At 58.3% G+C, this 26303-nt stretch overlaps 5 protein-coding genes across 5 annotated transcripts; all 5 read left to right on the top strand.

Annotated features, from left to right (window-relative positions):
• Positions 1 to 156: 156 nt before the first annotated feature.
• On the top strand, positions 157 to 1692 carry AAT1.4 (putative amino acid transporter aATP11; the record flags this gene model as incomplete). The annotated part of the gene is made up of 1 exon (XM_001684968.1): positions 157 to 1692. One exon carries the CDS (start codon positions 157 to 159, stop codon positions 1690 to 1692), a length of 1536 nt encoding a protein of 511 aa, XP_001685020.1.
• A 3684-nt stretch (positions 1693 to 5376) lies between these two features.
• AAT1.3 (putative amino acid transporter aATP11) lies at positions 5377 to 6780 on the top strand (the record flags this gene model as incomplete). The annotated part of the gene is made up of 1 exon (XM_001684967.1): positions 5377 to 6780. The coding sequence occupies one exon, from the start codon at positions 5377 to 5379 to the stop codon at positions 6778 to 6780; it is 1404 nt and encodes a 467-aa protein (XP_001685019.1).
• A 6055-nt stretch (positions 6781 to 12835) lies between these two features.
• AAT1.2 (putative amino acid transporter aATP11) lies at positions 12836 to 14338 on the top strand (the record flags this gene model as incomplete). The annotated part of the gene is made up of 1 exon (XM_001684966.1): positions 12836 to 14338. The coding sequence occupies one exon, from the start codon at positions 12836 to 12838 to the stop codon at positions 14336 to 14338; it is 1503 nt and encodes a 500-aa protein (XP_001685018.1).
• A 3136-nt stretch (positions 14339 to 17474) lies between these two features.
• On the top strand, positions 17475 to 19082 carry AAT1.1 (putative amino acid transporter; the record flags this gene model as incomplete). Its single annotated transcript, XM_001684965.1, has 1 exon — positions 17475 to 19082. The coding sequence occupies one exon, from the start codon at positions 17475 to 17477 to the stop codon at positions 19080 to 19082; it is 1608 nt and encodes a 535-aa protein (XP_001685017.1).
• A 2259-nt stretch (positions 19083 to 21341) lies between these two features.
• On the top strand, positions 21342 to 25007 carry LMJF_31_0310 (conserved hypothetical protein; the record flags this gene model as incomplete). Its single annotated transcript, XM_001684964.1, has 1 exon — positions 21342 to 25007. The coding sequence occupies one exon, from the start codon at positions 21342 to 21344 to the stop codon at positions 25005 to 25007; it is 3666 nt and encodes a 1221-aa protein (XP_001685016.1).
• Between the last annotated feature and the right edge of the window lie 1296 nt (positions 25008 to 26303).

Here is a 26303-nt window from a genome sequence, read left to right as displayed (position 1 = left end):
GGTCATGGAGATCAGCGCTCGAATAAGTAACAACGAAATACCATCACAGACTTGCAGGCCAAGATCACCCCTCTCTCTCTCTCTCGCAGCAACGGCGTTCCGCTAGAGGCACTCCAGGACCCCACCCTGCACACACTCGCACACGCACACACAGCAATGACCACCGCTGCCAGAGGAAAGTCGGCGATGTCTTACCCAAATGAAAACACGCACGAGCACGAGTGGGAGTACGACTCCCCGAACAGAGACGGCGCGGAGCTTCTCGAGGAGCAGGCGTACGCTGCTGAGGTAGAGGGCCCGCAAAAGAAAGGGGCAGCCACCTCGGACGACTCGCAGAAAGGAGTGGACCCGTTCGACTTCTCAGTCAACAGCCCAGAACAGCGCATCGCCCGCATGGACCGCGAGCGGGCGGAGCGGGTGCAACGCCGTCGCACGGAGCTCAATTTCTTTCAGAGGTGGTTCAGTTACGTCCTCCCCTATGGCGGTGTCGTGGCCTCTGGAATCAACCTCGCCAGCTCTTGCATTGGCGCGGGTATTATCGCGCTGCCCTCCGCCTTCAACGCCGCAGGCATTATCGTGGCCATGATCTACATGGTTGTCATTGCCTACCTGACCGTGTACTCATACATACTCCTCGCCATCGTCGCGAAGAAAACGGGACTGCGCAACTACGAGCAGATCGTGCGCACGCTGATGGGCCCCGGCGCGGGCTACTTCCTCGCCTTCTGCCTCTGGTTTCTCAGCTTTGGTGCGGAGGTGTCGTACGCGATTTCGCTGAAGGATGTGCTGACGGCGTTCCTGGATGCATCGGAGATGGCGCCGGCGTACCTCCAGACGCTCTCCGGTCAGCGTGTCATGACGTTTGTGCTGTGGCTCGTGGCGATGCTGCCGCTGTGCCTGCCGAAGGAGATCAACTCGCTGCGCTACTTCTCCTGCGTCGCGATCTGCTTCGTCGTTTACTTTGCCATCGCCATGGTGGTGCACAGCGCACAGAACGGCCTGCAAGAGAACCCCCGCCCTGCCGTGAAGCTCTTCAACCAGGGCAACACCGCCATCGGTGGCGTGGCCACTTTTCTCTTCGCCTTCATATCGCAGCTCAACGCGATGGAGGTGGCGGGTGAGATGCACAAGTTCTCGGTGCGTCGCATGTCGATCGCGTCTGCGATTGGGGTTTGTATTTGCTTTGTGCTGTACTTCTTTGCTGGTCTCTTCGGCTACCTGGACTTCGGCCCGAAGGTCACCGGCTCGGCGCTGAAGCAGTACAACCCCATCAAGGATACAATGATGGGCGTCGGCTACGGTGGCCTCATGTTGAAGCTGTGCGTCGGCTACGGCCTGCACATGATCCCGGTTCGTGATGCCATCTACTACGTGTGCCAGACGAGCGTGCACGACATCGCTTGGTGGAAGAACGCGTGCGTGTGCGGGTCGATGGCCGTACTGTCGCTCATCTGCGGTCTCTTCGTGCCTCGCATCAACGTCGTCTTTGGACTCGTCGGTGGCTTCGCAGGCGGCTTCATTGGCTACATCTACCCAGCGCTCATGGTCATGTACTCGGGCAACTGGACCTTCTCGAGCGTTGGTTTCTTCCACTACGTCTGCACCTACCTGCTGCTTTTTGCCGGCGTTATAGCTGTAGTGTGGGGTACCAGCGCCGCAATTTTCGACGAGGTCATGGCACAGCGCGGCTAAGCGGGCTATCCCTGACGCGCGTGGGCGTGTCTTCCGCGACGCACCTCACTTTATCTCGGCCTGCTCCTTTTCTTTGTCGCCGGCACACACGAACTCGCACACACGCGTCTTTCGCTGCGTATCCCTGCTGCCTGCACTCTCCACCGAGTGCACCGTCGTTTCTTCCTTCTTCGCTTTAAACGTCTCCTTCTCTCTCTCTCTCTCTCGATCTCTCTTTTCCTCCCTGTTGTCTCTTGTTTTCTTCGTTGTTTTCCAATCGACATAACGATGCAGGCACGCAGGATGGCCGATGGTCCCAGAAAGGAGGGGGGAACGGAGGAGGGGGGGGGAGGTGCAGAGGCTGCAACGGCGCAAGGATGGATGGTCGCGATGGGGTGGGAGGAGGGAGCGAAGTAGTGACCGGTGGTGCTTAGGGCAGCTGATCGCCCCTGGTTGGCACTTGTGTGGGCGCATTGGTGCAACGGCAGCAGCGCACGATGCGGTGAGCGTTGAGCGGTGTCGCATTGCCACTATGCCCTTCAAGGTCTGGCCTCCATTCACTCTCTCTCTTGCCGTTTCACTAATTCAACGCCCGTAATGTGGTTTGCGTGAGAAAGGCAGCGAGGGCTCCCATCACCGTCTTCTGCCCCACCCGCACGGCACCTCGCTGACAGGCACCTCGTGTGCTTCCTTGCATACCCCCTCCTCCTCCTCCTCCCTCTTGCCTGGACATTTCAGGATTATCCGGAAGTCTGACCGACTCCGCTCTCTCCCTGTCTGTGCCGCGCATCCCCGTGCCCGCTGTTGCTCGATATGCATGCGCGAGCGGACGTTCAGCCAGGCGTGAGGGGCGGGGATCTTTAACCGCGCACATGCATGCACGCATATGCGTGTTTTCACTTCGTTGTGTTTTCTCTCACGCCTCTTGTCCCTGCGAAGTGTTTGCTCTGCTCACTCTCTCCCTCTCCCCGGACTCAAGAGCGAAACGAAGCGCACCACCGCCCCCCTCGCTTCCCTGACGCCTGTGAGCTGGTGCTTCGCCGCCACGACCGCACACTTACACAGAGGAGTGATCGCGCACATGTCAGCACAGCGTTGCCTCCCTTGTTCTCCTTTTTTTGTTGTTTTCGCGGCGGCCATGTAAAAGCGAGCGATCAACCGATAATGACCCACCGTGTTGTACATTTCTAAGAACGCGGCCGCTCCTTCGTTTTTCCTCACCCCTCCTCCCCCCTCCCTCGTCGTTCTAAGGAGTGTGTGGAAGGTGTGAGCAGCGACAACGCCTGTTCATGGTGGCGTCCACAGCTTGCCTGCGCGGAAAGACAGGAGTGCCTTCATGTCCGTCTTGCTCTCTCCTTCTCTCCTTCCCCATTTGTCAGGAAGGGAGAAAGGCGAACGCGGAGGACAAGGTGAAATTCAAGAACGAAATGCCCCCCGCCTCCCAGACCGGTCCTCTCTTGCGCAGTTTTGTGTATGTATGTATGTGCGTGTATGTATGTGTTCCTTGTAGTTTTCAGCGCCCCTCCCCTCCCCTCCCCTCTCTCTCTTTCTCTTTCATTCGAACTCTTTTATGCTGGAGTGCCATTCCTGTGGCGCCTCCTCGCCCGCCCTCCCACCTTTTCATGTTTCGTTGTCTCTCTCTCTCTCTCTCTCTCTGTTTTTCTCTTTCTCTCTCCCTCACACAGACGCAGATGTCTTTGCGGTGTCTTACTTCCGTCGAGCCACGAGTGTCTGTCGCTGAGATCTTCTCTCCCCGCCTACTCCTCTCCGATAGACCAACTGCATGTGTTTGTCCAAGTTTCTCTTATTTCACGTTTGTTCTACTCTACTTTTGTTGTGCCACCTCTTTCTTGGCCTCCGCCCTCTCACTGCGAGCTTCCTGCCCCTCCCGCGCAACACTCACCGGCTCATGAGCCCATCTGCAGTGCTGTTTCCCATGTGCATGCCCTCCTTCCCCTTTCGCCAATTGTCTTCGATGCGTGCACGTGTGTCTGAGCGGGTGAGTGGGCGCGTGGGCGTGCTGTGCACCTTGGTGCTGCGCGTCAGGGACGGCCTTCGTTTCTTCTTGTTCGCAGCACTTGTTGGTGAGGATGACCTTCCTAAACCTCTCGTCTCAGCTCTCCTTCGGTGTCGACGAAGCGGCGTCTTTGCACGCGCACTGGTGGCCGCGTTTCTCGTGCACCCCCCTCCCCCTCACTTCGTTGTCCAGGTGTGCATCGCCTGCACATTCACGTAGTGAGACGGACTGTCTATCGTGCACGTGCTCAAGAGCATCTCAAGAGGGACTACATGCAGAAAGAGAGAGCAGTGTGTGTGTGTGTGTGTGTGTGTGTGTGTGTGTGTGCCTATCAGCACAGACACCGCGACTTGTGCACGCACACCTGCCATCGCCAATGGGACGGTAGCTCAGCAGACGTACCGACAGACTCACAAGGTGTGAAGGGTACAGCAGCTGTGATGCATCCAAGCCGGCGGGTAGCGGGTGCTCGCAGATCGAGTTTGCATGCTAGGTGAGCCGACCCAACAGACGCAGAGGCCCATGACGTGGCATCCTCTCCCTCCCCCAACTCGCAGTTGTTACTTTTCTCTTTACCGGAGGTGCCACATATCGGTCCATCCATACGCGTCTACTCGCGCACGTTTCGCCCATCATATACGCCCCTGCCCCTCATACACACACGAAAACGGTCGCACGGAGGTGCATCGCTGCGGTTCATCTCCATTCTACGGCTTACAAAATACCTACACGCTTGTAAGAGGTTTCACGGAAGACGCAGTGCTGGCGGGCTGTTGTGCGGCTCTGACGGCTGTAAATACTCAAGGCGACCTCCCCGTATTGCTCTTCGCAGCGCGGATGGGGTTTGCAGGGGTATGTCGTGGACCCGCAACCTGCCAACCACCCCTGGCGGGGTGGAGAGGCCGGGGGCGCACACACTGTTGGGTGCCGTTCGGTGACGCCTGTATCACGCGACTTGCCCATGCCACTTCGCTTCGCACAGCTCTTTTCTTTGGAAATCACCACCGTCCCAATGACGTGTAGGTTCGATGGACACCACCACCACTACCTTTCTTCACAGGCACTATGCATGTATGGGGCGCCGGCTTTTCTCCATGCCTCCTCCTCTACCTCTTCCCTCCGATTCACCTCTCTCTGATCCCACCCCTCTCTTCTCCACGCCAACATGTTTGCGCATGTCCACCACGAACTCTCCATGCACGACAACCACTAACGCGATTCTGTTGCACCGCCACATATACCACTACTAACCTCACTAAGCATCCACTCTAACAACCTCCTTTGCCTTCCACCATCCGTGCTCACCGAAGACACGTGCGCTTCCTTCTCCTTCTGCCCTCATGCAGAGATCAAGCGAGACGCGCACCCACGACCAGACACGCACACTCCGCCTCTATCCTCTGCCGGCCCGCCACACGGTCTGTGCAACACCTGCGTAAAACACCCGCACTGCCGACAACACAGCCCGTCAGACGAGACCGTCAAAAAGCGTTCTTCTCTTTACCCCTGAATTGAGAGCACCTCCGTGTCCACGCACTCCGGCCTCTCACCCACCACACCCGTACGCACCCATCGCCACAACGAGCATCTCGACCCACAAAGCATCGCAAATTCCGTCCGAGAGCGAGTCCTGCGCCGCTCGGTACCGAGGATATAACCACAAATCCGACCTGCGCTCCGAGTTTGACATGGAGGTAGCGCAAGGATACGACGCGAAATGTATGCGGGGGGTGGAGGACGTCTCCTCCGCCGAGGCGCCGGACCCGTACGACTTCTCGCAGTACGACCCGAAGCGCCAGATCGAGTTGCAGGACAAGATCCGGGCTGATCGCGTGGCTCGCCGCCTCGTCCCCGCGAATGTGTTCCAGAAGTACTTCGACTACTTGGTGCCCTACGGCGGCCTGGTTTCCACGGGCCTCAACCTGGCCAGCTCCTCCATTGGTGCCGGCATTATTGCGCTGCCCTACGCCTTCAACGCCTCCGGTCTTGTTATGGCCATCATCTACATGCTCATGATTGCCTACCTCACCATCTACTCCTACTACCTGCTGGGCCAGGTGGGCACCAAGACTGGTCTGCGCAACTACGAGCAGATCGTGCGCACGCTCCTCGGCCCCGGCGCGGACTACTTCCTCGCCTTCTGCATGTGGTTTCTCAGTTTTGGCGGAGAGGTGTCGTACGTCATCTCCGTGAAGGATGTGCTGACGGCCTTCCTCGAGGACGCGGACAACACGCCGGCGTTCTTGCTGAACATCTGGGGCCAGCGCCTTCTCACCTTCCTCGTGTGGCTCGTGGCGATGCTGCCGCTGTGCCTGCCGAAGGAGATCAACTCGCTGCGCTACTTCTCCTGCGTCGCGATTGTGTTCATAGTGTATTTTGTGATTGCGATGGTGGTGCACAGCGCACAGAACGGCCTGCGCGCGGATCCGCGCCCGGAGATCAGGATGTTCACGACGGGCAACACCGCCGTCTCTGCGATGTCCACGTTCATCTTCGCCTTCCTATCGCAGCTGAACGCGTATGAGAGCTATGAGGAAATGAGCAACCCCACGCCGCTGCGCCTCACGCTGGGTGCCACCATCTCTGTCGGTATCGTGTTTGTGTTGTACTTCTTCGCCGGCCTCTTTGGGTACCTGGACTTCGGAGCCGAGATGACCGGCTCGGCGCTGAAGAAGTATACCCCGGTGAAGGACGTCATGATGGGCATCGGCTACGTGGGTATCCTGTTCAAGCTGTGCGTCGGGTTCGGTCTGCACATGATCCCGGTTCGTGATGCCATCTACCACTGCGTCCGCGTGGACGTGCACATGTTTCCGTGGTGGAAGAACGCGTGCGTGTGCGCCTTTATGGCGCTGCTGTCGCTCGTGGCTGGTCTGTTCATCCCGAGCATCAACGTCGTCTTCGGCCTCGTTGGCGGCTTCTCTGGCGGCTTCATCGGCTTTATCTACCCCTCCTTCATGGTCATGTACTCCGGCAACTGGTCGCTGTCGTCGGTTGGGTGGTTCCACTACCTGTCCACGTACTTTTTGCTGATTGTCGGTGTCGTCGGCGTCGTGTGGGGCACGGCCAGCTCCATCTATGGCGAGGTTTAACTGTTTTTTATTTTGTTAAAGGGACAAACAGCTAATGGAGTGAAACCGTCGACGCTCAGTGGTAAAGGAGATGAGGAGAGAAGTGCGTCGTGCCTTCTCATCGATGACCATCCGGGAGGGTCGTTTTGGATGTCTCTCTCTCTCTTCGTTGTTGCTCCGTGCCATGAGTTTGCTCTCGGCTTCTGTTTCCTGGTCTCCTTCTGTTTTTTCCTCAATCACGGGCTTCTCTTTGAGCTGCAGGGAGGGTCTCGTGTACCTGTCGCAGAGCCCAATAGACGTCTTCACGGCCCCCCCCTGGCTGTCTGCTGTGAGACCTGCGCGAGGCTGGTGCATGCGCGCGTGCGGTTTCGGTGCTGTTGGTTTTCTTTTACTATTATTTCTGCTTTTGTTTTTCGTTTTGTTTTTCTTGTTTACGATGGTGCGCCTTCTTCTGTTGTGTTGCTTGGTGTTGGTTCTCTCTCTCTCTGACTTCCTCCACCGGGATGGCGGAGACCGGAAGCATCAGCAGTATACCATTGACAAAACGAAAACGCGATGCGAGGTGTTGTAAAATGCCTGAGTATCTAGCACTTTACTGGTCTGTTGGTAGTAAGGAGTGACGGCGGCTACCATCGTGGTATTGCAGACCTTGTTCCTCCTCCTCCCCCCTCTTTCTATTTTGCTTTGGTGATTGGAGTGGCCATGTCTGTGCTGTCACTGCCGATCAGGTATGTCGCCACCGGACGCTGCTCAACCTCCTCCTCATCTCTCTGTTCATGTCGCTTTTTCCTTTGTGTTTATTTTCGCCCCCCTCCCCTCCCCCTCCCCTCCCCTCCCCTCCCCCTCCCCTCCACAATCTTCTGCGGGTGGCTTACCTGTTACGTTCTAGTCTGGGCCTCCTCCGCACGCCTTCACCTTCGTTTTTTTGTTTGTTTGTTTGTTTGTTTGTTTGTTGTTTCGTTTTGCGTGTCGCCTTTCTGGATCACGTCTCGACGGCCTCCTCGTCTGAGCACGTGTGTGGGATATGTGATGTACATGCTGCCCGCGAAGGTGCTTCGGCCAACGTCTTGGACGGAGATGTCGACCTGCATCGACACGGCTCTGCTCAACAGAGCGGCCTACGAAGTTGGAGAATGCCTAGAAGGCTTGTCGTCCTCCTTCACCAGCCCTCAGTTGTGAGGAAATCGACCGTTGTCGGGACGCCGTTGTTAACGACGGCCGTACAGGGTCAGCTTGTGCACGTTTCAGTGCATGTTTATGGCTGCACGGCTGCACGCAACATTTCCTCACACAGGCGCGCGCAGTCCAGCGTTTTACGAGGAAGCGGCGAACTTCTGGAAGAGCATCCGTGGGCTATGCGGCGCGCACCTTTCCTCAGACGCGCGAAGCGATTCGAGACACACTTCCATTGGACGCACTCATACGAATGCGTCTGTGCTGTGGAGGGCGAGGTAGACGCAAGCGAAAGCAGCAGCTGCGGAAGACTTGTTGTTTACTCCTTATCTGCGCTCTCTGCTGTTGCTGCGTCCCCATGCAGTCCCTATCGACGGTACCCGTGAGCATGTGCAAGACGGCGTTGTTGGGCGTTACCTCTGACACAGCCCACCTGCGCGTACATGCCGCTGTTTTTTTTTTTCGTCTCTGGTATGCAGCCTACAAGGGAGCAAAACCACAAGATCAACGTGAGTGTCTCCCGCATCCAAGCGTACAGCGGTCTGCTGGCCAGAAGGGCAGCACGCTCATTGGTGCCTCTTTCTCTCTCTTCTTTTTGTTTCTCCGTGCTTCGCTGCCTTCCCTCCTCTTCCTCCACAGCCCACGCTGTGCGCACGGCATGGGTGAATGGCGTGCGTGTGTGGGGGGAGGGGGGTGGAGACGAGTGAAGTGCAACGCCACGCCATGAAGTACCCCTCCCCCAAACAAAACAGAACGAAAAGCACAAACACGACAAGAAAACATGTAATCTCCCCCGTCTGCTCCCCCCCCTCCCTTTCTTCCGATGTATTTTTTTTTTTTTCGTCCGCCGTTGTAAGTGTGTGTCCCCTCCCTTCCCCCTCTCCGCTCGCTGACCCACAGACCGACAGACACCGCACAGTTGATAACAGCTGCTTCGATTCTGTTCGTCCTCTGCCTCGTTGCCTTCTTCCCTTTTTCTCTCGCGCTCTTTTGTTTTTGTTTTTGTTCTTCGATTTGATTGCTGTTGGTTGCTGTCTTTCGCCCTTTTCTCCGCCCTGACGATGCCGACCACTTCACCGCGGTACCAGGGTCCGCTACCCTCCTCTGCGGGGAAGCCAAGAGCCTGCGCGGCCGCACCCTCGTGTACGGCCGCGCAGGCTTTTGGTGTCGGCGGACAGGACTGGGCTGGCGCTGCGCAGAAGAGACTCGCAAACACGATTACGTGACTGCCAGCCTACCACGAGTCCTGTCGACGATTCGAAACGTATGTCGTTTTCACCCGCTGCCTTTCGACTTTTGCGGCGTTGCGGCGATGTCGAGTGTAGTCCTTAACCTGGCCCGCGCTGTATGCAGTTGGATTGCCGTTCGCTAAAACCACGCCAAACGGTGTTGGCCATCCCGAGTCGACACAGCCGTCGTGCAGCAGAGTTGGAAGAGCTGTGGTTGTGGGCGCGTCTATGTGTTGGTGTGTTCGTGGTAGAAGGACACACGCTGACGAAAACAGGATGCGAACTAGCGTGTTGGCTTTTCGTTTGTGGGTTTTTGCTTTGTTACCTCTTACTACTTAGTCCGCACTCCTGTCGCCTGTGCCTCTTGTCCGACATCCGGCCCACTATTCTCTTCTGCTTCGTTCTCCCTTTCTCGCAGTTTATCTGACACGCGACGGTCACTCAAGCATGTCAACACTACTGCCGAGACAGTGCGGGATGTGCTGAAGGAGCGCAACGGAAGACAATGAAAAGAATAACGAAGGTGAGCAAGCGGATGCGCCTGCGGGCGTGCGTGGACGAAGGGGAAGATTGCCAAGCCTCCGCCGCCCCAGGACCGGCGATAACGTGCAGAAGTGGAGAGCGCGGGGCTTCTCGGACACAGCACCCGTCAAGGCCCGCTTATCTTCTTGCACCTTCTTTTCTTTAACGTGTTGGGAGATGAGGAGCACCTCATAAATGCCTCATTGTGCCGCAGTCTTTTTATGGTGGCGACTAGACCTTTCTGAACGAGATGTGCTCCACCTAACGAACGAAACAATCCACCATGGCACATCATAAACGGGATCGCATCCGCGTAAGACGTGCCTACCTCTGCGTCGTTTCGCGGTCCGACAAACTCTTGTCTTTGTCGTGCTTCACCCACCTCAGTCACCGGTAGGTGCGAGATAACGGTCCACAGATGCATATCGGCACATGCGCAGCAGTCTTGATCCACGCACGGCTCGCCCCGGCACCCCCGTGGCTCATATCCAGCGAGCGCCAAACAGCATGACTTCTCTTTCCATCTGCGCACAATCGCCTCCTCCTCCTCTTCCGTTGTTTCAGTGCAGCTTTCCTGATGGCATGCGTCGATGGTACTAATATACGCATGGGCCCCGCGGCTAGAGGCTGCGCCCCCCCCCCCTTGCTTGCAGCGACCGCGCTGAGTGCGAAGCGATGGAGCTGGGACGTGGCCTGCCACGAGTACAACCGGACCAACTACGACACGTACAAACAAGCGCGATTCTTACTACGGACTCACTCTTCCTCCTCATGGCGCTCTCACGCGGGTCCTCTAACTGTGGAAGATGGCATCTGGCGCCACTGGCCCGTCGCGTGCGCCTCGCATTTTAGTTCTGTCTGTGACCGTGGTGCGTCGGAATAAAAGGACGAGGCGGACAGGCTTGCCGAACCGGCAGCGGCAAAGAAGCCGACGCCAACTGTATGGACGACGGACCTGGTCATCGGTTGCAGACGCTAGGCCGTCATGCCCTCCGTTACCTGCGCGGCAGACATCGCTGCTTCCGCCCTCGAGCAGGGCCCTGGACGCGGCCCGCGTGGACCAGGGCATATTGTCGACCCAGGTCCGTGTGACGCCGATGGCGCTTCGCTTATGCGAAGGGGGGGGGATGAGGAAGGACAAGAAGAGCCCGCTAGCCGCTCGCTCCCGGCTGGAAGGCAGGTCGGCTTCTCCCAGACGACACGGATTCAGCCGTATGCCTTGCGAAAAGTGGTGAGCTGCGGTTTCACGCAGAAATTCACCGACGCGTGTGTGGAGGTGCGGAGCGCTGAAGAAACAGCGTCTGATCACCATCGCTGTTTGTGTGTGTGTGTGTGTGTGACCTCCGTTCTTCTCCCGCCCGCCAGCCGCTGCCTCCCTTATTATCCTTCCCTTCCCTCCCCCTCCGCTCTTCGCACGGTACTTTTTCTCCGACGTGTGAGCGCTCGTGTACGAATGGATATCGAAGGGTTGTTGCAAGTGGCCGTGTTTGTGTGTGCGTGCATAGCGGAGAACAGGGCGTTGACTTCGTCGGCACTGATGTATGCATCTACCCGGCTTCTTTCTCGCCCTTTTCTGTAGTGCCGCGCGCACCCTTGGCTGACGCTCGAGATCTCTTTTTTCCTCCGCTTTACCTCCTCATGTGTTCCGCTCGCGTGTGTCGCGGTGTCTGCGCTGCCGCTTCGCATTTTCGGCACCCCTGTCCAAGCTCGCGTCGCTTGTGCCATCGAGCTCTCCTATGCAGCGAGCCGTGGCTACCTTGAGTGCGTTTGCGAGCGCACTGTAGCGCTATGAGAGCGTTGCCAATGTGGACACGGTGCACGTGTATCGATGATACCGACATCCATGAGCAGAGAAGCAGGGCACAAGAAAAAGATGTGCGTACTCGATCGAAACCGGCGTCTTTCCTGCGTGGGGAGGCGTTCGAGAGCAGCCCGCGACGAAAGGCCTGAGCAACGTGAGGTGTCACAACACCTCGTCGAGTGCTTGCAGGTGCTGTTCTCATTTTTGTTCGTCTTTTCGTCTGCATCGGCGCGTGGGTGGTGTGCACTTGGGGAGAGGAACCTGAGTGGTCGTGCATGCCCCCCTGCGCACCACCATCATCAGCATCCTCGTCTCCAGTCTTTCAACCTGCCTTTACAACTTTTTTCTTTGCATACCTCGCCTCCGCACCTTCGCCGGTCGCGATCAATCTGTGCGCCTGTGTGTGTGGGGGGGGGGTAGTGGGGTGCAAGAGTCCCGATCCGATGGCCGCTCACCTCATGCACTCTCGTCCCTTCCACCTCTCACGGCAGCGGCAGCAGTGAGCGGTAGTGGGAGGAGGTGCAAGTAAGGCAAGTCACCTGCCTCTGTATGCTGTTTCCCTGATGTGTGGCGGAGGGAGGAGGGGCCGAGTAATGCGTGTGTACGCGCTCTCCGCTCGTGTCCCGTTTGCCCCTCGTTGCGGCTCCCCTCCCCGTATGTGTGTCTGCGCCTGTATGAACGCGCGCGTCGGACCACGTACGCGTGTGGGTGTTGCGCGCCAAGAAGGCGCGCGAAACGTGAACGACAGCCGCACACGTTTCTTTTTCGTTTCTGTCTCGCTCGTGCGCGTCGCACCGCTGCTGTCTACGACCTCTTGGCCAGCACGGCCTTTCGCCTGCCTCCCTCTGCGAAGAGGAGCACCTGCACCTTTTCCGAGGGCTCGAGTGTGCACGGGCGGCGAACCGACATGTCGCACACCGTCTCCCGTGCGAGGCAAAGGCGGTGAAGCCGTCTCACTCGCGGGAGCGCAGGAAGCAGGTGCGTGCCGCATCGATCCTGTCTTTGGGGCGTCGTCCGCACCCACAACAGCGCATGCGGTGAGCACTCCCCTTCTTTTCCCACATCTCCCTGTCGCCCCGCACCTCCCTCTCATTCTCGGTGCCTCTACTGACCATTGAATACCTAGCCTCTACGACTGAGGTGAGCACAAAACGGGTGTGCATACGCCGGCGCCCAAGCCCTGATCACTGCCACACGAGCGTTTCCGAAGGCTGATTGACCCCCCCCAACTTCTTCCGCGCCGTGCACCGTTACACACGTCCACGCCTCTGCTTCTGCACACACACTCACACACCTTCCGCTCACAGAGCTGACCCGACTAACCTCTCGCGCGCCGCATACCCGCACCACCATGGCCAGCGAGGAAGCAAACCCCCTCAACGTGCAGTATTGTGAGTCCGCCGGTAATCAGGTCCACCAGGATTCGCTCGACCTGCGCTCCGAGTTTGACATGGAGGTAGCGCAAGGATACGACGCGAAATGTATGCGGGGGGTGGAGGACGTCTCCTCCGCCGAGGCGCCGGACCCGTACGACTTCTCGCAGTACGACCCGAAGCGCCAGATCGAGTTGCAGGACAAGATCCGGGCTGATCGCGTGGCTCGCCGCCTCGTCCCCGCGAATGTGTTCCAGAAGTACTTCGACTACTTGGTGCCCTACGGCGGCCTGGTTTCCACGGGCCTCAACCTGGCCAGCTCCTCCATTGGTGCCGGCATTATTGCGCTGCCCTACGCCTTCAACGCCTCCGGTCTTGTTATGGCCATCATCTACATGCTCATGATTGCCTACCTCACCATCTACTCCTACTACCTGCTGGGCCAGGTGGGCACCAAGACTGGTCTGCGCAACTACGAGCAGATCGTGCGCACGCTCCTCGGCCCCGGCGCGGACTACTTCCTCGCCTTCTGCATGTGGTTTCTCAGTTTTGGCGGAGAGGTGTCGTACGTCATCTCCGTGAAGGATGTGCTGACGGCCTTCCTCGAGGACGCGGACAACACGCCGGCGTTCTTGCTGAACATCTGGGGCCAGCGCCTTCTCACCTTCCTCGTGTGGCTCGTGGCGATGCTGCCGCTGTGCCTGCCGAAGGAGATCAACTCGCTGCGCTACTTCTCCTGCGTCGCGATTGTGTTCATAGTGTATTTTGTGATTGCGATGGTGGTGCACAGCGCACAGAACGGCCTGCGCGCGGATCCGCGCCCGGAGATCAGGATGTTCACGACGGGCAACACCGCCGTCTCTGCGATGTCCACGTTCATCTTCGCCTTCCTATCGCAGCTGAACGCGTATGAGAGCTATGAGGAAATGAGCAACCCCACGCCGCTGCGCCTCACGCTGGGTGCCACCATCTCTGTCGGTATCGTGTTTGTGTTGTACTTCTTCGCCGGCCTCTTTGGGTACCTGGACTTCGGAGCCGAGATGACCGGCTCGGCGCTGAAGAAGTATACCCCGGTGAAGGACGTCATGATGGGCATCGGCTACGTGGGTATCCTGTTCAAGCTGTGCGTCGGGTTCGGTCTGCACATGATCCCGGTTCGTGATGCCATCTACCACTGCGTCCGCGTGGACGTGCACATGTTTCCGTGGTGGAAGAACGCGTGCGTGTGCGCCTTTATGGCGCTGCTGTCGCTCGTGGCTGGTCTGTTCATCCCGAGCATCAACGTCGTCTTCGGCCTCGTTGGCGGCTTCTCTGGCGGCTTCATCGGCTTTATCTACCCCTCCTTCATGGTCATGTACTCCGGCAACTGGTCGCTGTCGTCGGTTGGGTGGTTCCACTACCTGTCCACGTACTTTTTGCTGATTGTCGGTGTCGTCGGCGTCGTGTGGGGCACGGCCAGCTCCATCTATGGCGAGATTTAGTGGCGATTGGGGCACTTTCTTCTCTGCTCATCGTGGATGGTGCATATGTCCCGCAGGCACCGGGCGAAAGCCGTCAAGGGAGACGCTCTCTGACTAGAAGGTGACCTGGAAGCTGCCTGTATGTGTGCACCGCCGTTCCTGTCCTGATTTATTTGTCACGGATGGTATTCCACTGTGCACTGACGGCGATGCTTTTTTTTTCAGTGTGCAACCGAGAAGGGCAGCGAGACTACCCGATCAACGGGGGTTTCGCCGGTGTAAAGGCGTTTTCTCTGCAACCCGTGTGTCTCACGAAACCTTGTGAGATACTTGTGTTTGCGAGTGTTTGCGAGTTTGCGCCTCATATTCTTCCCACTGAGATGTGTGGTGATACCCATCTTGGGCGGCTGCTCGTGGGCGTGTCTGTGCGTTTAGAGGAGGACGGAAGGGCGGTACATGCATATATATATATATATATCTATAACTTTTTTGCGTGTATCCTAGTGTGGAGTTGATAGGCTCCCTTTTTTTGGTTGTTTTCGTGCTGTCCTCCTTTGTTTCGCCTCGATGGACGGTCTCAGTCACGCGACCACGGCCGCCACGCCCTCCCCCTCCTCCATTTGCCCACTCAAACAACACGAATGGTGTCACGTGTTTGCTTGGTATCATAAGTAAGGCGTGCTCTCTGCTTCGCCGTTTTCCCCTTTTTTTGCCGTTAATCCATCGACAGCGCCCACCCCCTCCCTCTTCCTCCTCCCCTGATGCCGCAGCAGCTCCATGTGCCGGCGTAAGCCGGGCGACTCGGTTACTCTCTCTCCCTTTTTGCTGTGCAAGTGCTCGCGGTGTGCCTGTCCCTCCCCCCTCTGCCCTTTCTCGTGATGACATCTCTGTTTTCCCCTGCGTATATCTTCGGCTCCTTTTTTCTCGCCTGTCTGTTTTGGTGGTCACCGTTTTGGGTGTGAGGCATCCGTATTGGGGTACCGGTCCTTCCTCCTCTGCGTTGGGTTTTCACGGCTTCTGTGTGTGTGTGTGTTTGTGTGCCTCTGACGTACCCTGAGGGGATGGAGGGGCGCACCGTCGTTCTGCACAGCGTACCCGGTTCCCGCGCTCAGTGCAACTACGTTTTCCGGCGTCTCCCTCTCTCTCCATCTTCACACCACCTGCCCCCGCTTCACCTCCTCGCTGCACCTAGATGATGCATCGACTCCTTCTCTCTTGCCTCGTCCGCAGCGTGTCCCCGTGGACCGTATCACCGCGCAGGTGGACAGCTCGATGGTGGAGAGAGAGGCAGAGAGCTCGATGACGGCGACCGTGCAGAGAAACAGCACAATCAAGTGTTCACATGGCGACTTTCACAAAGGTGGCTGGAGTGGAGGAAGATCGAAAGATCAGCCGGGTTGCTGCTTCTTTTCGTTTTCTGAGGCACTCTTGGATCACCACATGGAGTGGGGGAGGCTGCGATTTGGCGACCGCAGGAGACGGGCGGCGGACAAGGCGCCTCAGGAGCAGCGAGAGAGGACTTGGTGGCAACTGTCGAGGCGCAACCGACGACGCCGTTGCGTCTCCCTCGCTTCATCTCCCGCTTCGCTTGTGCCGCCGCGGCATCCTCTTCTTCACCTGCGTTCTGCCCCGCCTCGCTTTCGAATCAGAGGCGGCATTCTGTTGGGGTTTCCATCCGGCGCACCACCAACCACGCGGGGCGTCTCTTCCCGCCTCTCTTGACTTCTTGTTGTTTTGTGGTTTTAGTCGTTCTGCTCGCCGTTTCCGCAGTGATTCGTTAGCTACTCTGATGTGGGCCTGAGCGTCTCTGTGCGCGCCTTGGAAGTAGCACAGCTACTGCAATGGGCCGGAGTGGAGTCTGCGAGGTGAGTGGGCGTGCGCGTTGTTCCTCCCACTCACCTCACCTCTGATCTCTCTCGCACGCTCTGCAGGTGAAGACATCGCCGGTGGAGTAGTGGAAGGGGGCTGCCATGATCTCGACTACCCACCGACAACCACTCACCAAGTCGCATACAGAAGCAAGTGCAGGGCACGCAAGAGCGGATGATTAGCGACGAAGCTCTTTCCACGCACCCCTCTTTCTTCTCTCTCATCTAAGTTTTCCCCGCTTATCTCTCTTCCTTCCCTCACGTGCCGCGGATCTCCAGTTTGACGGCGTTCGTGCGAGAGAAAAAGAGTCTGTGTGCGTAGGACTGGCCACTGGCTGCTCTTCTCCTTCTCCGCTAACTCCTCGATGAGCATGCGTGTTCTACGCTGTGGATGCGGCAGGGAGATCAGCACCTTTTCCCCGTCGCGCAGGGCAGGGCGGGCGCCTTTAATTTTTTTTTGTTCGTGCAAGTGTCGACGATGAGCGCCATCATCGGCAAGCGCGGCCTGCAGTAGTCCCGCAAAGATTGATGGCGGATGGCGACGCATTCGCATTAGTCCACTCGCCGGCCCATGACACCACGACTGCTGTGATGCACAGCGTGCGAGGCAGCAAATACATATATATATATATATAATTCGTCAGCCCATGACTTGTTTTGGCTCCCTTTCTCTCCTTGCAGGCGTTCCTCGAACATCGCTAGTAGAGAAAAGGTATATGTATAATATACGAAAACACAACAGGGAAGCACGTCGTCTGTGCGCCGGGCATGGACGCCGCTGCCGATGCTCCGTTTGGTCACATGCGGCAGACCGGGCGCTGTGCTTTGCCCTTCGGGGATCAGCCGAACGTCTGGTGCGCGCCGCCCTTGGGAAGGCGCCTGTGATGAACCGCCTCCGCTCCGCGGCTGGACGCCCCCTCCCCTCAGATCGGGCAGCGCGTTCTCCCTTTGGCACTGCTCGATGCCGTGTTTACCGGTGCTTCCTCTCTGCCTATCTGTGTGTCGCGCATATTGATCTCCGACCTCGCTCTGCACCCCTCCTCCTCCGCTCATACGCGCACCAATGGAACCCGGCGTTGTTTGGTCGGCTTGTACGACGCCACCCCACCCCCATCGCATACGACTTCCACTCGTGCCGTGGTGTGCTATGCCCGTGCGTTAGTTAAGTAAGAGGCCCAAGAAAACAACGCCACGGCAACGGTAGTGTCACAGAGAGCACTCAAGATCATCCACTGCTCCCACCCCCCACTCCCCTCTGCATAACTCGACAAGCCAGCGCCACGTGAGACATGTCCGCCAACAGACACCACAACACCAACTATGCGCCGTATCCCCAACACGGGCAGGGCCGCTCGACTTCCGACAACATGCCAGAGGACCCGCCGGAGTACGGCGGGGACGGGTTGCACATGCTGAACGATGGCCACAGCCAGGAGCACTTGGCGGATGAGGTAGTGGTGGGAGCTAGCGCCGCGGAAGGCAGGACCAAGGAGTCCAAGAAGCTCGATTCTCCCTCGCTCACTGATGACGGAGAGCTGGCGGCTAAAGGGAGCAAGCAGCACTCGGCCTACATGGATATAGCACAGCAGATCATTGAGGCGGACCAGCGCAGCCGTGAGGACCGTGTGTGGCGTCGCCGCCACACCACCAACCCTGTCCTGCGCGCGCTGCAGGTGATTATGCCGTATGGTGGCATCTTTGCCTCAGCCTTCAGCATCGCTAGCTCCACGATCGGCGGTGGCATCATCGGACTCCCTGCGGCATTCCAGATGAGCGGGATGGGGATGGCGATTATCTTCTTGATTGTCTTGGTGATCATGGCGATTTACTCCTTTGTGCTGCTCGCCATTGTGTCACACAAGACCGGGCTGTACAACTGGGAGATCATCGCGCGTCGCCTGATGGGCCGCGGCTGGGACTACTTTGTCGTCTTTGTCATGTGGGTGCTCTGCTTTGGTGGTATTGTCTCGTACATCATTGCCCTCAAGAGCATCCTCACCGGCTTCCTGAAGAACTCGCCAACTGCATCTGAATACATCAAGTCGGAGCCGGGGTACCGCCTCATTACGTCGATGCTGTGGATCGCCGTGATCCTGCCGATGTGCCTACTAAAGGAGATCAACTCGCTGCGCATCGTCTCCACAGTGGCCATTCTCTTCGTCGTCTTCTTCACCATCACCTGCGTCATTCACTCTTCTCAGAGCCTGCATGCACGCGGGATGCGAGACGACCTGGTGTCTTTCCAAACCGGCAACACGGCTATCAACGGCTTGTCGAGCCTCATGTTCGCCTTCATTGCGCAGGTGAACGCGCCGGAGATATCTCGTGAGATGTACAAGTTTTCTGTGCACCGGGTCTTCTTGTCGGCGCTGCTCGGCATGTCGCTGTGCGCGATTCTGTACTTCTTGACAGGACTCTTCGGCTACCTCGACTTTGGCCCTGAGGTGAGCGACTCCATCCTGGCCATGTACAACCCCCTGAAGGACCATCTCATGGCCGTCTCGTACGTTGGCATGATGCTCAAAATCTGCGTAGGCATCGCTCTGCACCTGATCCCGTGCCGCGACTGCGTGTACTACATGATCGGCACCGAAGTATCCCACGTACCATGGTGGAAGAACGCCATCTTGAGCTCCCTGCAAGCCGCGGCGGCTCTCGTCGCCGGTCTCTTCATCCCGCGCATCACCATCGTTTTTGGTCTTCTGGGCGGATTCTGCGGTGGCTTTGTGGGCTTCATCTTCCCCTCGCTATTCATGATGTACTCGGGCGGCTTCTCGGCCGCCCGCGTTGGGTGGGGCCACTTCCTCGGCACCTACGCACTGCTGCTGACGGGTGTGGTTGCCGTGGTGTGGGGCACTAGCGCCGCCATCCACGGCGCTGTCCTTTCTTCGTGGTAGGCGTGTCGCGTGCGCGTCCGTGTTGAGCAGAGCTGCACGATATGCCCTTCAAACAAGGGAGCACCGGTGATGATTCAATCGCTTTGTCGGAACGGCCTCCCCGTGCACGAGGAAGCACATCGATGCACGTCGCTAGCGTAGAAGTGGCACCAGCGACAGCCGTACAAGGGCGATCACCCAGAGACTTATCAAGCAGGGTCTCTTCTCTCTGTATTTTCCTGTCTGTGTACGCACGTCTCAGGTCCTTACTGGCATCCTTTGTCTGTTTTTGGTTTCATGCGCTTCCACGAAGCTGGAGCTTCGTCTCCCTGGCGCAACGCGCTCGCCCCTGCCTCTGATTGCTCTCCACCGAGGCTCTGACTGGGCACTCGGGACAGGCGAAAGGGTTAGGGTGGAGGGCACGCACGATGTGCGCATCGGGCTCCGTGTTGCTATCATGGAAGGCGGCGCGAAGAAGAGCGACAAAGCCGGCCATCGCTTGTTTTTCTTTGTTTCGTGTGTGAGGGCGCTCGCGGTATCGCTTGGCAGCCTTCATGAGCTGAAGAAAACACACCTAAGAGGGAAAAAGAACCGTTTTGTTCTGCAGCCCCCTCTCCCCTCCCCTCTCCCCTCTTCTCTCCCCTCCCCCCTCTCCTCTTTTCCCTCCTCTTTTTTTTCCTTCTCTTCGCTGTCGTGCCTCTCCGGGAGGGGAGCCGTAAGGCGCACTCGGCCGCAGTGTGTCACGTGCTTTCCCTTTTCTTTTTTTTTCTCCGTTGCCTGTAAGCGTCTCCATCATGCGTGTATCTGTATCTTACCATGTATATATACGTATGTATATATGTGTATATATGCATATATGGATATGTATGGATATTGATGCATATGTAGACCGTTTCTCATTTCTCTGCCCACCTCCGCTTTCCTCGCATTATCACGACCTGCCGCGGCGCACGGGAATTCACAGGACACGACGGCGCCTCCTCTTCGTTGCATCGCATGGGCGCCTGCGAGTGCATGAGGGAGGGGATGCGCCGCTTTCGTATGCGCGACCTGAGTACTTCTCGAATAGACGTTGCCGTTTCCCTCTTCCATCCTCCTGTTCTCACTTCTCCTCGCTTTCTTCTCCCTTCGCGCTGCCGTTGGCGATGTCGCTGATGTGTTCTCGACATGGCACCGACCTCCTCTTTCCTTTGCAGTGTGTGCGCGTGTGTGTTGTTGCTGGCGCGTCAGGGCATGTGTGCTCTTTCAAGGAGGGATGAGTACACGGCCGACCATCCGCCCTAACACCAGAGATTGGCTGGCAGTGCTGCCGTGCGTCTCTTTCGAGTGGTGTTGCCTGTCCTGCTCTTCGCCAGAGCGCACACGCACACGCGAAGAATCAAAGTGAGACGTTCCCGCATTATATGGGTATACAACTCGCAACGTGGAAGGCGAGGGTGCCAGCGGCGGGATGTCCACACCAGAAGAAAGAAACACACAGCGAAGGGAGAGGGAAACAGACGAGGGAAAGACGACAGCAATGCGCAGTGCCGGATGTGGAGGGTGACGTGGGATGCGATAGCGAAGGGCGGAATATCTGTCTCGACACATCCCCCTCGATGTGTTGGCATGTGCCTCATACACTTGTGCCTTGGCTTCCTCTGTCACCACCTCATTGTTTGCTCTTTCTCTCTTCCGCCAACCCTCGCCTTTTTCTTTTCGCGCTCGCCGTGTGGTGATGCGCCCCTCCCCCTCTTTCTCTCCTTCTTCTGCGCAGCTCATATCTGCCGCTTGACCGTCTTGTTTTTCACTTGTATCAAAGCCGCGGCATCCTCTCCTCCTCCACGGCGCCCCGCCCCGTTCTCTGGTGGTCTGTGGGGTTTGGGGAAGGAGGGGGGAAGGCACCGGTAACCCGCGTACGCCTCCTGTTGTATCGGTGGTGGTTTTCGATGTGTGGGACTTGTCGTTTCCATTCGACTCGCACCGTGCGTATGCGCCTGCACGCGTGTATCACCTTGGGGCACTGACAAAACACAAGAAGGTGCAGAGGGAGGTGCACGCTCAGCAGAGGGAGGGAGTGAGGGCGGCACTCTCGCCTTTCATTCATATGCATTCTCTCTCCCCCACACACCACCCCACTCTTCGCGCACGTAACGCACTCTGTCACCCTCGAACAGATGAGCTGCCATCTCTCTGGTCAGACACTTGATCGACACAAGGGCTTGCTCGTGCTGCAGTGCTCACGCGGCATCACACGGTGCCATCCGCGTCCTCCTCGTCATCCCTGTCTCAAGAATCTTCATGCCTCCTTTTCACGACCCCTCCTCTCTCTCTGTGGAAGCACTGCGTGCGCCATATATTTTGCCAAGTCGCCGGAACAGCCTCATCCCGTATCGTCATCGCTCTGGAAGAGCGAGGGAGAGCAGGGTAGTTCGAAGCGTAAGAAGTTGTCCTGCCGTCTCTTTCTTTGCTGTGCCGGCCCCGCTCATCCGGCCACGGCCGCCTATTGCCCCCCCCCTTCCCCCCCCCAATGGTGCCAAGCTCCGTGAACTCATGAAGTCCACGTACACGTCTCTCAGCGACTTGGGCGCCGTCGCGATCTCTCACCGCGGCGAGATCGATGAGGTGAAGCGGCAGCTGGATGTCAAGCACGGCTACTTCGATGCCTGGATGTACGGCTTCCTCGAGAACAAGAAGTTCGATGTTGGTGAAACGGTCGCCAAGCTGCATCGGCGCTTTGCAATGGAGGTGAGTGAGCTCGCCTCGTACGAGCTGACGGACTACATGCGGGAGTCGCTGCGCAAAGGCATTATCGGCGAAATCGGAACCGACAAGGCGGGACGTGTCGCCTTTCTCGTCAACACAAAGCGCGACTACCCGCAGTCCAAGCACCGCGACGAGCAGCGTCGCTCCTTCGACATGTTCGTAAGCTACGGCACACGCCTACGCAAGGAGAACAAGCGCTGCCAGATGGTGATGCTCATCAACCAGGACGGCGCTAGCTTCTTCAAAAACGTCGACATGACCTTCCAGGCAGACATCGCGCTGCGCATCTCGAAGTTCTACCCCGGATGCGTGGACAAGATCTACATCTGCAATATGAGTCGCACCCTCGCCGCCATGGCAAAACCCATCTTCAAACGCCTGCCGGCCATCGTGGCCGATCGAATTCAGATTATCGACGACAACGACATCAAGCAAGGCGTGCTGCTGGAGCTCTTCGACGCGGAAGTGCTGCCGGTCGAGCTGGGCGGCAAGAACAAGTGTGACAATGAGGAGCTCTGGGGTGCGTACGCGGATCGGGTGGAGAAGTACTACGCGGAGCTGAAGCGGGCCGTCAATGAACGGGGAATGACGGTCAAGGACTACGAATTAGAGAGCATCGGCATCGACCCTGGGACGGCGCACGAGAGGGACGCCGCCCACGGTGTCGCAACAACAACGCCACAGGCCGACACCCTCGTGCAGTCCGTCTGCTCCTTCCCTGCGCAGACGCCGTCACGCCAGTTGTCTGTCTACCCCGCTGCAAGAGATGCTCTTCAGCCGCATCCGCCGAGAGGCCTGCGGGCCCCGTCGCTGTACATGGCCGGCGCGAATGAGAGCGATGACCCGGAGCTGAAGCTCCTCAACACGTGCCGCACGGAGGGGTCGTACCTGCCGTCGCCGGCGTGCGATCTTGCCGACAAAGAAGAGGCCGGTGCCCAGGAGCCGATTTCGTGGGCCGAAGTGGTGGCGCTGCTTCCGGACAGCCTTGCGCTCTTCTTCCTGGAGGAGCTGCTACGCTGGCGCACGGCTGTCGAAAACAGTGAATGCGGAGAGCGCTACAAGATCCTGGACAGCTTCGTCTCCGGTCTCAGGACGACCACCGAGCTCGGCATTCGCGGCTTGGATGTGTCGGACCGGAAGTGGTACGTTGGCGTTCCGTACCCTCTGCGCGCCCTCTACCGCATCCTCCTGGTGGCCATCACGCTGGTGAACATGATATACTTCTCAGCCGCCCTTGTCTTCTGCGCCGTCTTCAGCGCTGACGTCATCATCACCCTCTTCCTTGGCTTCTTCGCCAAGCCCAGCTACGTGTTCTCACTGGGGGCGGTGCTGCTCATGGTGGCCATCCAAGGCGCCTCCCTCTGCACACGTGCGGCGGACTGTATCCTGGCAGTGTATAACCACAACGTCATCCCCCTCTTCGAGCGCCTCGGCAGCTACTGGGGCACGGTGGCGGAGGTGATACTATTCTTTGTGCTCGTCATCATCCAGTTCATCATCTTCTGCGTGTACGCGCTGAGGAGCAACCCGCTGCGCGGCCTCGAAGTATCCTTCGCTACGGGCTGGTTTAGCGCGCTTCTCGTGGTCGTCTTCACGCATGTCTTTTTCTTTACCGGCATCTTCGCTTCCCCGACGACGCGCGACGCGGATAATCGGCTTGCCGCGCTGCCTTTCTTCCTGGCCCTCAACCTCGGCAACGCCCCCAAGGAGCAGCTGCGGGAGCTGGACACGCGCTTCATGCTGCGCACCTCCTCTTACGTCATCTGCGGCATCCCGCTGGTCATCAGCGTTCTGCTGGGCATCAGCTTCCTCATTAGCCGCATCGTCTCCCTCTATGTCGCAACCTTTGCAGCGACCCTCGTGGCGGCGTACATGGTGCACTACTACTCCGACGCCCTGTCGAACTCGCTGAGCGGGTCACTGTTGCGCTTCACACTGTGGATGCTGACGCTCGTGTGGTGCTATGTGACGCTAGCCATAGGCCTCCATAACCACAACCACCGCTACAGCGTCTCGGTGATTGTCGCGTTAGTACTGAACGGCACCTTTGTTTTGTTGGCGCTATCGTGCCTGCGCCGCCCGGGCAGAAGCCGGCTGCTGCGCGTCTCCTACATTATCGTCATGGCCTACATCTTCGGCTGCTGGATTACGGTGTTTCCTCTGGTGGACTGGCGCATGGGTCTCTTCTGTCTCGCCATCATGATCCACAACGTGCTGAACATCGTCTTTGCCCCTCGCACGCTCACCGGCATCCACGCCTCCTTCTTCCTCGCCGCAGCGGTGATGCTGCTTGGCGTGTCGTGCGTGCTGCTTGGGTGGTACGGCACGACGCTGATGACCACGAAAGCGCATAGCCGTCCCTCCGACCCACCCAACGCCACGACGCTGTCGCAGCTGGAGCTCTACCACCGATACCCTGTCTGCACGCTGCAGCTGGGCCAGGACGGCTCGTTCCGCGTGGTGGACGTCGCCCTGCTGAACGAGGTTGTCAGCGCCCGCACCAACGCGACACGCGCAGTCGACTTTAACAACTGGTTCGGCACTCGCGGCGTCACCTACAGTGGTGTCGTGCGCGAGTTTGAGACGGACGGCATCTCGTGGGAGATGCACGAGTTCCTGCTGCCAGCCGCAGCAAACACCACCGTCTTGGTGCTGAACAACCGCTACGCCATGTCGTCCATCGTGGCCATGGTAGGCTGGGTCGACGCTATCGCCTTGTCCCCACTCTCCATCTTCATGCCGTATGACTGGATCGATGCCTTGGTGCATACCACGTCCTTTGCTACCCGGCTGATTCCGTTTGCAGCGGGGCGCCTCGTCGACGAACTCAGGGATTACGTGTACCTCAAGAAGAGTCAGCTTAAAACCAACCTCATCCTCACCGGCGGCGGCGTGGCGGGCGGCTTCCTCTCGGCGGCAGCGGCACAATCGAAGACCCAAGCCGTCGTGTTTGCCTCCCCCGGACTTCTGCATTGCTCCCGAAAGCTCGGAGTGTCTTTCGACGACTACCACAGCTACGTCCTCTCCATCGGCGCCCACAACGGTGCTCTGAACTACATCGGCGGTCAGGACACGACCGTGAGTCAGCGTGTGCTCTGCGACGCCTCTGCTCTCTACTGCATGCGACCGCAGTTTTTCTCGACGGCGTTGCTGGAGGCCTGCGGTGATGCGGAGGGTCGCAAGCACCTTGCCTCCACATGAGCGCTTGGTGCGGCAGCCTTATTTTTTTCCTTCTGTGTGTGTGTGTGTGTGTGTTTGCCACCTGTCACTCGCCACCCCACCGCTCTCTCTTGGCTGCATTGTCCCTGTGGAGAGGGAGCGTAGCGTCTAACAAGGTGTGCATGCGGGACGGAGACGCAGCCACTGTGCACACCGATGCTTCTGTATTATTTCACTTATTCTTTTCTGTGTGCCTCTGTGTGGGTCTTTTGCGTCCGTCTGCGTCGGCGGTATGCACGCGCGCGTACACCTCTCTCTGCCTTTCGTTCGTTGCCTTTCTCCGCGCATGTGCCTCTGTGTGGGTACCTCCCTTTAGGATGGCGCATGTGTGCCTTGTGTTGTCACCACATGCCAGCGCCTCTTCCGCGTAAGGCGGGACCCTGTGTCACTGCCGAAAGGATGCCAGAAGGACAAGAAACGGAGGGCAGACGCGGGTGTCATTGCTGCAGCACAGAGAACAGCGGTTCTTGGTTGATTTTCTCCTCAGCGTGCGCCATCGGCCGCTCATCAGCCACTCTAAGTGCGCCGGATAGGCACATGTCGTCTTCCTCATTCCGCCTCAACTTTCCACTTCAACTCTTCCCGTTCCCACCCTCCCTCCCTGCGTTACCCCATCCCACCGCGTATCGTTCGCCTCTTCGGCCTTGCCTCCGTTGCCCCTCCCCTCCTCAGCTGCGCGGGTGATGCGTGGGCACTCGGTGAATAAGGAAACAAACAAAGACACACGCGCACACCTGTGACGGGTCAAGAGAGAAGGCGTCACCCCCACTCATCTACGCGTTACACCTCAGTCTCTAGCACACGCATTACTGCCACCATTATCGTTTCCCCTTCTCCATCCTGTCCGGTACACATCTGATCAGCTGCTTTCAACGGAGGTCACGAAGAAGGGACAAAAGAAGCCCAGAGTGGCCGCACACAACAGTTGAAACGCCAAGGGTGCCGAGAAGCCGTTGCTCCCGCGCTTCTGCATTCCCCCCTCCCCCTCCCCCTCCCCCTTTCCGCCCACGTCGCACCCCCTTCACGATATTCTCATCCTCGATAACGGCTCGCAGAGACAAAGCAGCTGACGGACCATACGCGCGCCGTCTCGTTGCCTGTCGCTCTTGCCTTTCGTTGTCTCTTCACTGGAGAGTAGCGCAACAACACGGACGCAGCCCACCTCACCGTCCGCGGGGCGACCTCGTAGAACACAGGCGCACCCAAGGCGTCTGCACGGATCCTTTTTCTGTTTCGTTCGTACCCTGTCTTCTTAACATCGCCCGTTGCCCTCCCCCA

This window comes from Leishmania major, chromosome 31 (genome assembly GCF_000002725.2).
Source record: "Leishmania major strain Friedlin complete genome, chromosome 31".
Classification (NCBI taxonomy): domain Eukaryota; phylum Euglenozoa; class Kinetoplastea; order Trypanosomatida; family Trypanosomatidae; genus Leishmania; species Leishmania major.
Note: the sequence above shows the minus strand (reverse complement) of the source record. Positions and strands in the feature narration are given on the sequence as shown.